Raw genomic sequence first — 13,846 nt, 5'->3', positions numbered from 1 at the left:
TGTTTTGCTTATTCTATTTAAGGGATAGATTTAAGGACAGACCAATTTATTTAAATCCATTCTTAAGGCAAAGCTTGGCTTAAAACAGGAATTGTGGCCTTGTCAGTACCAGGGCTCTTCATAGAGAAAGGAAGCACTAAGATAATGATAACTTTACTGGTATGTTGCAGTTTTCATCTCATCTCCATCACTAGGTCATTATTTGTTTTTGTTTTTGTTTTTCTTTTGAAATTTTTACTTTGTATTGGGGTATAGCAGATTAACAGTGTTACTATAGTTGCAGGTGAACAGCAGGGACTCAGACATACATATACATGTATCCATTTTCCCCCAAATCCACCCCCTCTCCTAAAAATTATTTGGTTTAACTGAGTTTCCTGTTGCTCAACCCTCCCAACCCTCTAATCATTGCTGTTTCTTCAGGAAATCAGACCCAGGTGCTGCCCAAGTGCAACGACTCCATGTCTGAACCAGCAGGGTCTGCAGCTTCAGAGGAGAGCGCCCCCTACTGCTCAGGTGAGGGTCCCACAGGACAGAAGACCCTTCTCATTCCCCTGTCACAGCCCCATTGTCCCATTTCTCTCTCCTCAGGCCGCAGACAGCTCCGCCTGGTGGACGGGGGCGGTCCCTGTGCCGGGAGAGTGGAGATCCTTGACCAGGGCTCCTGGGGTACCATCTGTGATGACAGCTGGGACCTGGACGATGCCCGCGTGGTGTGCAGACAGCTGGGCTGTGGAGACGCCCTCAGTGCCAGGGGGTCAGCTCACTTCGGGGCAGGATCAGGGCCCATCTGGCTGGACGACCTGCACTGCACAGGAAATGAGTCCCACGTGTGGAGGTGCCCTTCCCGGGGCTGGGGGCGGCACGACTGCAGACACAAGGAGGATGCGGGGGTCATCTGCTCAGGTCCGCACTCCACACTGCCCACAGGCTAGAGGAAGGGTGGGGCCCAGGAGGACGGGGTCTGAGCTCTGAGGGAGAGACTGAAAGGACTAGAGAAGGCGGCTTCCTCCCATGCAGCCTGTCCTTTCAGCAGACAAGAAGATGAGGTGCTTTCATTTCCTCCGGCAGCAGCTGACGATCTGGTCCTTTCTTCTCAATAGTGTTCCCTGGCAGAGCCTTTTCTCACAGTTTTTCTTGAAATCAGGGCTCATCCTTCTGGTACATATGGTAGAGAAGTCTTAAAGCCACGGTGCTAGTTTTTGTTTGTTCTGTAACAAATTGCCACACAGTCAATGGTTTAAAACAACGTATTTATTCCCTTACACTTCTGTAGCTTAGATGTCCAGCAGGGATCTCACTGGACTGGGATCAAGGTTTCAGCAGGGCCACATCACTTCTGAGCCTCTGGGAAAGATTCTGTTTCCTGTCTTTTCAAGCTTCTAGAAACCGCCTGCCTTCCTTCACTCATAACCCCATTCTGTTCATCATCAGACCAGCAACGCTCCACCTCTCTAACCATTATCCATATTCACATGTCCCTCTAGCCAGAATGAGGAAATGTATTCCACTTTAAAGGATAGTGAGTCTAAGAATGTGCTCAGGTGGTTAATCCACCATATTTCAGGTTAATCTCACCATCCCAAGGTCCTTACCTTAATCAAAAGTCCCCTTTGCCAGATAAGGAAACAGTCACAGGTCCATTATTCTATCTGCCTCCACACTGTCCATATCACATCCCTTTCATACACTCTTTTAGATGTTTTGTCAGGAAGCAGGAGTCAGCTCCCTCTCCGTGCAGGTGTCCAGGCTGGTCTTCCTCTCAGTTCTTATCCACTACATCATGGTGGTAGAAATATTTAGAAAGACAGACACAAATGGACAAAGTTGGATAGAAAAGAGACAAGTTTCACTCTGGTCATCTAGTGGATTTACTTCCTCAGCTGGGTCACAGATGAATGTTCACAATTTTGGGGAGAGAGGAAAACCTGGAGCACTGAGTGCAGTGCTCACTGTGTCCTGTCTTCTCCATTTCAATCTTAGAGTTCCTGGCCCTCAGGATGGTCAGCGAGGACCAGGAGTGTGCTGGGTGGCTGGAAGTTTTCTACAACGGGACCTGGGGCAGTGTCTGCCGCAGCCCCATGGATGATGTCACCATGTCCATCATCTGCAGTCAGCTTGGCTGTGGGGACAGTGGAACCCTCAACTCTTCTGTTGGTCTCAGGGAAGGTTCTAGACCCCGGTGGGTAGATTTAATCCAGTGTCGGAAAACAGATACCTCTCTCTGGCAGTGTCCTTCTGACCCATGGAAATACAGTTCATGCTCTCCAAAGGAGGAAGCCTACATCTCATGTGCAGGTGACTCATATCTGTTTCTGTGTCTGTCCCAACGCTGTAGGGTGTTATTAGTGAGATTTAATATTTTAAAATCTAAGTGATGTGCTTAAATTGAATTTATAAAATGAAGTTTGGATGGAGCTAATTTGATCCACATGTTTCAAACTTGCTTTATTAAAAATTTTTGATATAATTGATATAACTTTATATTGTTTGCCATTGCAACATAATGGTTATGTATTTTTGTATATTGATATATGGTCACTGCAGTAAGTCTAGTTATATCCATCACCATATATGTAGCTAAATATATTTTATATGGTAAGAATGTTTAAGATGTATTTTCTCACCATCTTTCAAATAGACAATATAGTATTCACTATGGTCACCATGCTCTACACTTATTAATTTTGTAACTCATGTTTATATCTTTTGACTACCTTTGCTCACACCAAATCCCCCACCTCTGGCAGCCACGAACTACTCAGCATCTCTGAACTTGCTTTTTGCTTTAAGATTACACATATAAATGAGATCATATGTTGTTTTTCTTTCTCTGTCTGATTTGTTTCACTTAGCATAATGCCCTCAAGGTCCATCCATGTTGTTGAAACTGGCAAAATTTTCTTATTTTTTATGGGTGGATATATATCTGCATTACATTTTCTTTATTCATTCATCCATCAGTGAAGACTTACATTGCTTGGCTCTTGTAAATATTGCTATAAAATACTAAAAGATGATGCTACTGAAGTGCTGTGGCCAATATGTCAGCAAATTTGGAAAATTCAGCAGTGGCCATAGGACAGGAGAAGGTCAGTTTTCATCCCAATCTCAAAGAAGGGCAATGCCAAAGCATGTTCAAACTACCCCACAATTGTGCTCATTTCACATGCTAGCAAGGTTATGCTTAAAGTCTTTCAAGCTAGGCTTCAGCAGTAAGAGAACTGGGAACTTCCAAGATGTACAAGCTGGATTTCAAAAAGGCAGAGGAACCAGAGATCAAATTGCCAACATTTGTTGGATCATAGAGTAAGCAAGAGAATTCCAGAAAACATGTGCTTCACTGACTACACTAAAGTCTTTGACCATGTGGATCTCAATGAACTGTGGAAAATTCTTAAAGAGATGAGAATATCAGACCACATTACCTGCCTCCTGAGAAACCTGTATGCAGCTCAAGAGGCAGCAGTTAGAACTGGACATGAAACAACCGACTGGTTCCAAATTGGGAAAGGAGTTCATTAAGGTTGTATATTGTCACCCTGTTTATTTAACTTATATGCAGGGTGCACCATGGGAAATGCCTGGCTGGAAGAATCACAAGATGGAATCAAGATTGCTGTGAGAAATATCAACAACCTCAGATACGCAGATGATACCACTCTAATGGCAGAAAGTGAAGAGGAATTGAAGAGCCTCTTGTTGATGGTGAAAGAAGAGAGTGAAAAGGCTGGCTTAAAGCTCAACATTCTAAAAACTAAGATCATGGCATCTGGCCCCATCACTTCATGGCAAATAAAAGGGGAAAAATTGGAAACAGTGACAGATTTTCTTTTCTTGGGCTCCAAAATCACTGCCAATGGTGTTTTCAGCTATGAGATTAAAAGAGGCTTGCTCCTTGGAAGGAAAGCTATGACAAACCTAGACAGAGTATTAACTAGAGACATCACTTTGCTGACAAAGGTCCATATAATCAAAGCCATGTTTTTTCCATTGGTCATGTATGGATGTGAGAGTTGGATTATAAAGAAGCTGAATGCTAAAGAGTTGATGATTTTGAATTGTGATCCTTGGACACCACAATTGAATTTGGAGTCCTTTGCACAGCAAGGAGATCAAACCAATCAACCCTAAAGGAAATCAACCCTCAATATTCTTTGGAAGGACTGATGCTGAAGCTGAAGCTCCAGCACTTTCGCCACTTGATGAGAAGAACTGACTCATTGGAAAAGACCCTGATGCTGGGAAAGACTGAAGGCAAAAGGAGAAAGGGGCCCCAGGGAATGAGATAGTTAGATAGCATCACCAGTTCAGTGGACATGAATTTGAGCTAACTTTGGGAGATAGTGAAGGACAGAGGAGCCTGGTGTGCTGCAGTCCATCGGGTTGCAAAGAGTCAGACACAACCTAGCAACTGAACATATGTTGCTGCAGTGAACATTGTGTTTTCAAGTTAGTGTTTTTGTTTTCTTCACATAAATACCCCAAATTGAAATTACTAAATCATATGGCAGTTCTATTTTTAGCTTTTGATGCACCTCAACTTTCCATAATGGCTGCATCAACTTACATTCCCTCTAACTGTTCAAAAGCTTTCCTGTCTCTTCACATTCTCCCCAACTCCTGTTATTTCTTCTTTTTCATAAAAGCCTTTCTAGAGGATATGAGGTGATATCTCATTGTGGTTTTGATTTCTATCTTCTGATGATTAGTAGTGTTGAGCACATTTTCATGTACCTATTGGCAAGTTGTATGTATTCTTTAAAAAAATGTCTATTCAGGTTCTCTGCCCATTTTCTAAAAATCAGATTGTGTTTTCCTACTGAGTTGTATGAGTTACTTGTGTACTTTGGATAATAGTCCTAACCAGAAATATAGTATGCAATATTTTCTCCAATTCCACAGGTTGCTTTTTCATTTTATTGATGGTTTCCTTATTTGGGCAGAAGCTTTTTAGCCTTATGTGGTCCCAACTGCTTGTTTTAACTCTTGTTCCCTTTGCTTTTGGTGTCAAATCCAAAAAATCATCACAAAGAATGACATCAAGGATTTTATTTTCTGTAGCAATTTTATGGCTTCAGGACTTGTGATCAAGTCTTTAATCTATTTTGAGTTAATGTTTGTGAATGGTGTAAGATAGTGGTCCAGTTTCATTCTTTTGCATGTGGCTGTCCAGTTTTCCCCATGCCATTTACTGAAAACATTGTCCTTTTCCCACTGTATATTCTTGGCTTCTTTGTCAAAAGTTAATTTACCATAGAAATGTGGGTTTATTTACAGACTGTCTATTCTGTTCCATTGATCTCTGTGTACATTTTTATCCCAACAACATACTGTTTTGATTAATATAGCTTTGTAATAGAGTGTGAAATCAGGAAGCATGACACCTCCAGCTTTGTTATTCATTCTCATGATTGCTTTGGTGTTCAGCATCTTTTGTGGTTCCATGCAAATTTTAGAATTGTTTGTTCTTTATCTGTGAAAATTTCCATTGGAATTTTTATTTGGATTGCAGTGAATTTGTAAATTGCTTTGGGTAGTAAGGGCATGTTAATAACATTAGATTTTCCAATCCATGAGCACAGAATATCTTTCCATTTATTTGAGTCTTCTTTAGTATCTTTCATCAGTGTCTTATAGTTTTCAGTGTACCGGTCTTTCACCTCCTTGGTTAAATTTATTCCTAGGCTTTTTATCCATTTTTCATGCAAATGTAAATAGAATTGTTTTCTCAGTTTCTCCTTATGGCAGTTTGTTGTTAGTGTATAGAAATGCAGCTGATTTCTGTATATAAATTTTTCATTCTACAACTTTACTGAGTGTATTAATTCTCATATTTTTAATGAAGTCTTCAGTGTTTTTTACATATAATATCAAGTAAGGGAGTTTCTTTCCTCATGACTTGGATGGTAAAGAATCTGTCTGCAATGCAAGAGACTCGGGTTTGATTCCTGGGTCAGGAAGATTCCCTGGAGGAGGAAATGGCAACCCACTCCAGTATTCTTTTTTTTTTTTCATTTATTTTTATTAGTTGGAGGCTAATTACTTTACAATATTGTAGTGATTTTTGTCATACATTGACATGAATCAGCCATGGATTTACATGTATTTCCCATCCCGATCCCCCCTCTCACCTCCCTCTCCACCCGATCCCTCTGGGTCTTCCCAGTGCACCAGGCCTGAGCACTTGTCTCATGCATCCAGCCAGGACATGGAAGCAACCTAGATGCCCATTAGCAGACAAATGGATAAGGAAGCTGTGGTACATATACACCATTCCAGTATTCTTGTCTGGAGAATCCCATGGACAGAGGAGCCTGGTGGGCTATAGTTCTTGGAGTCACAAAGAGACAGACACAAGTGAGCGACTAACACTTTCATTTTTCAATCTGAAAATAGTGTCTATTTTGCCTCTTCTTTTCAGATTTGGATGCATTGATTTTCTTTGTATTGCCTGATGGATCTGGATAGGACTACCAAAACTAAGTTGAATAAAAGTGGTGAAACTAGGTGTTTTTGTCTTGTGTCTGATTTCAGAGGAAAAGATTTTGGTTTTTTTACTGTCAAGTATGATGTTAACTGTGAACTTCTTACATGGCCTTAATTATGCTGAGATACAATCCTTCTAAACCTACTTTGTAAAATTATTTTTACCATAAATGGATGTTGAATTTGTCACTTTTTCTGCATCCTTTGAGGATACGATTTTTACCTTCACTTTGTTTATTTGGTGTATCACATTAATTAATTTGTGAATGTTGAACTATCCTTGCATCCTTGGAACAAATATCACTAGATCATGGTGTATGATTCTTTTAACGTATTGTCAAATTCAGTTTTCTAATATTTTGTTGAGGATTTTTGCACTTACATTTATTAGAGTATTAGCCCATAATTTTCTTTTCTCATGGTTTCCTTATCTGGCTTTGGTATCAGAATAATGTTGGCCTCATAAAGTGAATTTGGAAGTGTTTCTTTCTTCTGTTTTCCGAAGAGTTTGAGAAGGCTCCACCACTAAATACTGTTACATTGGGAATAGAGATTTTGACAGTAAATGTTGAATGAAATAAATAAATGTTGGGGAGGGCGACAAATAGTCAAACCATAGCACCTTACTTCCTTCCACATTTCTCTCTCTGTTTCTCTCCTTCCCTCCCCCTCCACATACGCATGCCCACAGCTAAGAATGTGGCGAGAGATATTTCAAAAGCAGAGGCTCACTCCCTTCCTTGCCTCTCTTTGTTCATCTCTTTGTCTTTTCCATTTGAAGGCCAAAGAGGGCATTAAACTGTTAGACCTTTTACTGATGATATTTTCCCTACAATTAAACCCCGTGAACTGAGAGGTGGCAAAGTCTTTGACCATGAAATGAGCAACCCCCTCACAGAGGTCCTGCCATCATTTTCTCAGAGGTTCTCTGCAAAGAGTGGGTAGGAGATTTGATAGGATGATCTGGAAAGAATATACAAATTTTGATACTTTATGACAGGTACTGTTTACCCTTATGTTTTGTGTGTGTGTGTGTGTGTTGTTGTTGTTGTTTTGAATTTGTATTTATTTCTGTCAGCTTCAATTCTTTTATATATATATTTCAGTCTTTTGTTTGTTGTTTGCAGGAAGAAGAGCCAAGAGCTGTCCAGCTGCTGCCCCCTGCACAGGTACGTCAGCCCCGCCCCCTCCCCAGGGCTCCCAGGGGCTCCTTCCTCCCCCCAGGGGAGTCACTGGAGGGGCTGCTGCCTTTTCAGACAGAGAGAAGCTCCGGCTCAGGGGAGGAGACAGCCAGTGCTCAGGGCGGGTGGAGGTCTGGCACGGCGGCTCCTGGGGCACCGTGTGCGATGACTCCTGGAGCCTGGCAGAGGCCGAGGTGGTGTGTCAGCAGCTGGGCTGTGGCCCGGCCCTGGAAGCCGTGCGGGCCGCGGCGTTTGGCCCTGGAAACGGGAGCATCTGGCTGGACGAGGTGCGGTGCGGGGGCCGGGAGTCCTCCCTGTGGGACTGTGCTGCGGATCCCTGGGGGCAGAGCGACTGCAAGCACGAGGAGGATGCTGGTGTGAGGTGCTCTGGTGAGTGAGGGGCTCGGGGTCCGTCCTGGGTGAGCTGGGGCAGCACAGGGGCAGTGGGCTGGGCCGTGGGGGGAGTTTGTATCCGGATAGCATCCTGGTGCTGGGGCTCTGACCTAGGACAGGGAAGCTGGGAGGACTGGACACAGATGTTGTGGAGACTGAGGGGTGATTTCAGGCTCAGGAGGGAAAATTGGGATGCCCTGCATCTGGCCAATCACCCAGCTCCAAACTGCTGTTTTTCTCTTTAGGTGCAAGGTCAACATTGCTCCCGACTACAGCAGGTACTGTGCCTCCATCTACGGGCAGGGGAGAATGCTCAGATTCTGGGGACCTGTTCTGTGGGCTCTCTGACAACTCAGGAGAGGAAAGAGCCGGAGGAGCCCATGGCTGGTGGAGAGGAGCCAGGGCATTACTTTGGGGAACTCCCCGGCGTTGGTTCCCAGGGTCAAATGTTCTCATGCCTGGGGGTCCAAGTGGGTTTGGTTTCCATATTGCAGAATCTAAATATCTCCCACCTGCCCCTCAGTGTTGCTCCTCATCAGTGAGGTGCGGGTCCCAGGACTGTTTGATGCTCTGTCTCCTGAAGCCCAAGAAGGGATGAGCTGGGTCCTCAGAGGCTGTCTCTGCAGGGCAACTCCCTGACAATCCCCAGCTCTGCCTTGGAGCCACACTGGCCAGAGTGGAGTTAACTCATCTCAGGACGAGACCCTGGGGAATCCCGTCAATGTCTGAGGCTGGGACGCCATCATCCGGAGCTCCTGGAAATTCTGGTACAGGGGTTTCTCTGTGCCTAGGACCTGCTCTAACCCTCTTCCCTTGTTCTCCTTAGGGACCAGACCAGCCTCAAATCCTCTCCCTGGCATCTTCTCCCTGCCTGGGGTCCTCTGCCTCATTCTGGGGGCCCTTCTCTTCCTGGTCCTTGTCATCCTGGTAACTCAGCTGCTCAGATGGAGAGCAGAGCGCAGAGGTGGGCTGCAGGGGTACCTGGGAACCAGGGGGAGTGTGTGCAGGCAGGAGATGGGGCAGGTGTGAGGAGGGGAACCAGGCCAGGTCTCTGTTCTGAGTTGCAGAACTCCATGTTCTCCATGCTGCGCTCTAAGGGCTGAATAGACAGAGGTTCTTCAGAATAGGGTGTGAACTCTCATAAATCATGGCCTCTCCTTTGAGACCAGACAAGTTGGGGCTGAGTTGTGGATTCAGGTCAGATGAGGGGAGAAGGTGCTGACATAGTGCATGGGGTAGGAAACGATGCCGAGGTCCTGGCAGCCCTGTGTGAGCACCGGGAAGAAGAAGAGTGGGCCAACTGGATCGGTGTATCTGGGGTGGCATCTCTGACCTGCTGGGGGTCCCTTACCCTGCTGGATGGGGGTGTCTGGGTAGCATCTCTGACCTGCTGGGGGATCTCTCAGCTTTATCCAGCTATGAAGATGCTCTTGCTGAAGCCGTGTATGAGGAGCTTGATGACTTTGTGACTCGGAAGGAGGGTCTTCTTGGTAGCCCAGGTGGGTGTCTCTGCCTGCCTTCCTGGGACCTCTGGTTGTCACCACTCATTGGCTGTGCGGGTCTTCTCAGCATCCACAGACACCACATGTGCCCTAGGCTCATAGAGGCAGCCCTCCAAAGTGGTAGGATGGCCTCTCAAGCCCTGTGAGCCCCCAGCCTCCATCTACACTGCAGGAGCCAGGCCTGTCCCTTCTCAGCCTTAACACAGGTCCTGTGGGTTGGGGATGGTCATTCTGTGTGTTGTGTGATGTTTGTCTCCACATTAGGCTTCCTGTCAGATGACTCAGTGGATAAACTGCCATATTATACCAGGGACGGTGAGGAGTACAGTGACTACAGATCTGCACCAGGTAATGGAGTTGAACACACCTCGGCTGGGCTTTGGGGAGCAGAGTTTCCCTCATAGAGATGAGATGCAAGGGGAACAGTCTTCCTTTGATGGACCAGAGGCATTCCTTGTGTCCATATAGGGTTCGGCCTTCTTCTCTGTCTGTTCTGTGATGTCTCATGTTGGGGCTGGGCTCTCTGTGTCGAGAATCACAACAGGCACACAATGTTTTAAAAAATAACATCTGTAAAGCACAATTTGTCAAAGTACTTTAGTAATGTTCAGTGGTGTAAGAGTTGCTTTGAGATATGTAGTTTACATCAGGAAATGTTAAGATATATAAACTCATGTTTAGGTTTATGGGTACATCAAAATGAAACATGGTCTTAGAGAAAAAATCTTTTGAAACAAGAAGTAACTGTTGCCTCTATTTAGCAACTCAGAAACTCTCGATCATAAGGGATTTTAGATATTTCCCAGACCAACCCACTTGTGGTTTCATCAGACCCCCTTGTCTGCTCTTGGAACCCCCAGATCAGAGGACTGATGTCCCTGCTGAAAATTACGATGATGCTGAAGAGGTACCAGTGCCTGGGGCTCCTCCTGCCTCTCAGGGGAGAGAGGAGAAAGTGCCCCCAGAGAAGGAGGATGGGGTGAGGTCTTCTCAGAAAGGTGAGTGGGGTCAACTGATTTCATGCAATCTTTCTACCTGGGAAGGGTGAATTTGTGTTCCTCAATGCCCAGCCTCCCTAGTTATTCAAAATATAGGTAATCTCATACATTTGATAGCATCATCTTGACCATATGCCATCTTTAATGCTGTTAGACTCCTTGCAAGGAGTGAGGAATAACTCTACTTTTGACATTTATGTCTCCATAATGTGACATAAACTTATCATTTTATATGTGATATACTTGCATTAAGATTTATAGATTATGGAATTTCCTGGTGGTCCAGTGGTTTGGACTCCGTACTTTCACTGCTACAGCCCAGGTCCAATCCTGGTCAAAGAACTAAGATCCCACAAGCATTGTGTCATGGCCAAAAGAGAAACTTGTTGATTAATTGAGCATATTTATAAAGAAAGCTAGGTGCCAAAGAATTGATGCTTTGTAACTGTGGTGTTGGAGAAGACTCTTGAGAGTCCCTTGGACTGCAAGGAGATCAAACCAGTCCACCCTAAAGGAAATCTGTCCTGAATATTCATTGGAAGGACTGATGCTGAAGCTGAAACTCCAATATTTTTGCCACCTGGTGTGAAGAACTGACTCATTTGAAAAGACCCTGATGCTGGGAAAGATTTAGGGCAGGAGGAGAAGGGACCAACAGAGGATGAGATGGTTGGATGGCATCACTGACTCGATGGACCTGAGTTTGAGTAAGCTCCAGGAGTTGGTGATGGATAGGGAAGCCTGGAGTGCTGCAGTCCATTCAGTGGCAAGAGTCAGACACAACTGAGTGGCTGAACTGAACTGATACATGAAAGATAGTGATTTAAAAAAATATATTGCAGTATTGAATTGGGTGAAGTATTTTTATAATTTAAGATGCGCTCTGTTTATATGTTAACATCAACAAGTACAAAGTCTATGATATATGGTGACCTGAACAATATAACATGGTGGTGAATCATAGACTCAGCATTTGTGATCAGTTAAGGTCTAATTTGTTCCAGTTATTTCAGTAGCTGGGAGAAGACACTCATTCACTAGAAAAGAATATTTCTCCATTTGAGGGCCTGGGTAGTCTCTGGGGAGGAGCCATCTGTGGCTGCACTTGTGATACTATTTGTGGACATCTGGGATCAGAGGTCAAGTCAACTAAGAGCAAACTTGTGTTGTGAGTGAGGAATTCAGATTGTTCCTGTCTCCAGACTCCCTCTTATTGTGACTTTGCATCTATCACCTGTGAAAGGAGAACATTTAAATTCCTTTTTATGATTCGTACTGTTGTTGGGCATCTCCTTGGTACTGTGTAGCCTGGAAGCAGGTCTTCCAAGAGCTCATGTGTGAGCACAGATCTCCTGTAATGCAGGATTTCCACATGAGCTGAGGCCCCAGAGACCACATGGACTGGATCTGAGAAGACAGCTCAGATCCATCCTCTCTGTAACTCATGTGAAATAGCCTGAGCCTCCCTGCCCACACCTGGGTCCCAGGGATACTTTGTCATCACCACTTGCTTGACTCCCTTCCACCACAGGGCTCTGTCCCATCCCCTTGTCTCAGTTCTAATCAAACTTCTCTTTACTATTTCAGCCTCTTCTCTGAACTTCTCCAGAGAGGTGACTGATCCTGGGGAAGGAGAAGAGAGTCCCTGGCTGCTCCAGGGGAAGAAAGGGGACCCTGGGTATGATGACGTTGAACTCAGTGTCCTGGGAACATCAGTGACATTCCCATGATCTTGTATTAATAAGAGATGAAGCCTCAGGTATTCTAACTGCCTGTATTTCAATAGAGTAGTGCTGACCTGTAACTGTTTTATATGGAAATTGCTCAAAATGAAATATTCTGAATAAAGTAACTTTTTGCTGTCTTGGTAATTTAGCAAGTTCCACGTCAAATACTTTTAGAGAATTGGTCCTCAAACACCATTTTCCTCACAGTAAATGCAAGATGATTGAGCTGACCTGCTCTCTCACCTGTCTTAGAGGTTAATGAGGGTATGATTTTACCCCAACTCACAAATGCTCCAGGTCACTCTTATTTAGAAAAGGATGTAAACTTGGTCTACATTCACACACTCCTTCCTAACAAGATGAACTCATGGGAAAAAACCCAATTCTGAATTTTCCTGGATGCTCTCCCTGAGATGTCATATCACCTGTTTGTAACCTGTTCTTGGGCACCAGACGAATTTCAAAGTGGAAGGTTGGCTGGTAGGAGAGAATGGATACAACTTTCCTTATCCTGCCTAAATGTTCACAGGCCAGTTCAAAATCTAACTGTACACAGCTACATCTTCCTTTTTCATCTCTCATTCATTCCTTAAGTGGATACGGATACCTCTTTGCTCTTCTCCTATGTCTAGTTGATTATCCAATCCTTATAAATCCTTCCTTTCCTCTCCATCTCTTCCTACTATTTCTTCAGGATGCTGCTATTTCTTGTCTCTCCAATATCTCTCCTTCTAAGTGAATTTTATCAGCTCATATATATCTTCAAGTTGATGGAGGGCAAATTGATGCTCACCCACACCCTATATTCAGGTGGGACAAGAGGGCAAAAGTGGAGACCTAGGCAGAGGGGGTCCAGAAGAATGGATGTAGACAGAAAGATCAGGAACAGTTGGCTATTTATGTTTCAGAGATGTGGATGGAGGGCTCTGATATAACTGATCTCTTAGATGAAGAATTTCAGACCAATGGGCTTCTTTGAAAGCATCTATTTTCAGATGTTTCAAGATTGTTTCAAGGTTGTTTTAATCTATTTACTACTGAAAATGTAATCGTGATCCTGCCATGATTCCTCAGGGTAGAGAGAGCGGTCATGTAGGAGTGGCCAGGTAAAGATTACGTTCACACAACACCCCAACCTTCCCACCCCTACCCCTACCAACACCAGTTCCATTGTGGAGATCATGGAGAAGCTGCTGAACTAATATGAGACCTGAGAGTGCTGGGCTGGTTGTGAGCTGGACCCACCCAGTTACTTGGTTGATGACTCTAGAAGGTTTCCAGGGCTCCAAACTACACTCATGCTTGCAGGTTCATAGTTCTAGGCTGTGCTTGGGGATGGGAAGATGCCCAGGCCTTCTCCCAGGGCAGCTCACTTGGCTATTAACCATTGGGAAGTGGTGAAATAAATGACATATGATGAAAGAAAGTATACACACCAAGAAGCTCAGTGAACTCCAAGAAAACACGCATAAACTATTAAATTCAGGAAGTATATATATGAACAAAATAAGATTAAAAAATATTTCTCATTATCATTATTATTCTTTTAAATTTTT

At 44.1% G+C, this 13,846-nt stretch overlaps 1 protein-coding gene across 1 annotated transcript in view; it reads left to right on the top strand.

Annotated features, from left to right (window-relative positions):
• The window catches only part of LOC122423337 (antigen WC1.1-like), a 43,355-nt gene extending 30,921 nt beyond the window's left edge, over positions 1-12,434 (top strand). Inside the window, exons 5-15 of the mRNA XM_043440290.1 lie at positions 424-516; positions 592-906; positions 1,984-2,298; positions 7,617-7,658; positions 7,746-8,060; positions 8,309-8,341; positions 8,890-9,027; positions 9,470-9,562; positions 9,830-9,913; positions 10,426-10,563; positions 12,151-12,434. Of these exons, the coding sequence (XP_043296225.1) occupies positions 424-516; positions 592-906; positions 1,984-2,298; positions 7,617-7,658; positions 7,746-8,060; positions 8,309-8,341; positions 8,890-9,027; positions 9,470-9,562; positions 9,830-9,913; positions 10,426-10,563; positions 12,151-12,293 (1,709 nt within the window). The 3' untranslated portion in view covers positions 12,294-12,434. The remainder of the gene's footprint in view (positions 1-423; positions 517-591; positions 907-1,983; positions 2,299-7,616; positions 7,659-7,745; positions 8,061-8,308; positions 8,342-8,889; positions 9,028-9,469; positions 9,563-9,829; positions 9,914-10,425; positions 10,564-12,150) is intronic.
• Positions 12,435-13,846: the final 1,412 nt, after the last annotated feature.

Source organism: Cervus canadensis, chromosome 21 (genome assembly GCF_019320065.1).
Source record: "Cervus canadensis isolate Bull #8, Minnesota chromosome 21, ASM1932006v1, whole genome shotgun sequence".
In the NCBI taxonomy this organism is placed as follows: Eukaryota; Metazoa; Chordata; class Mammalia; order Artiodactyla; family Cervidae; genus Cervus; species Cervus canadensis.
Note: the sequence above shows the minus strand (reverse complement) of the source record. Positions and strands in the feature narration are given on the sequence as shown.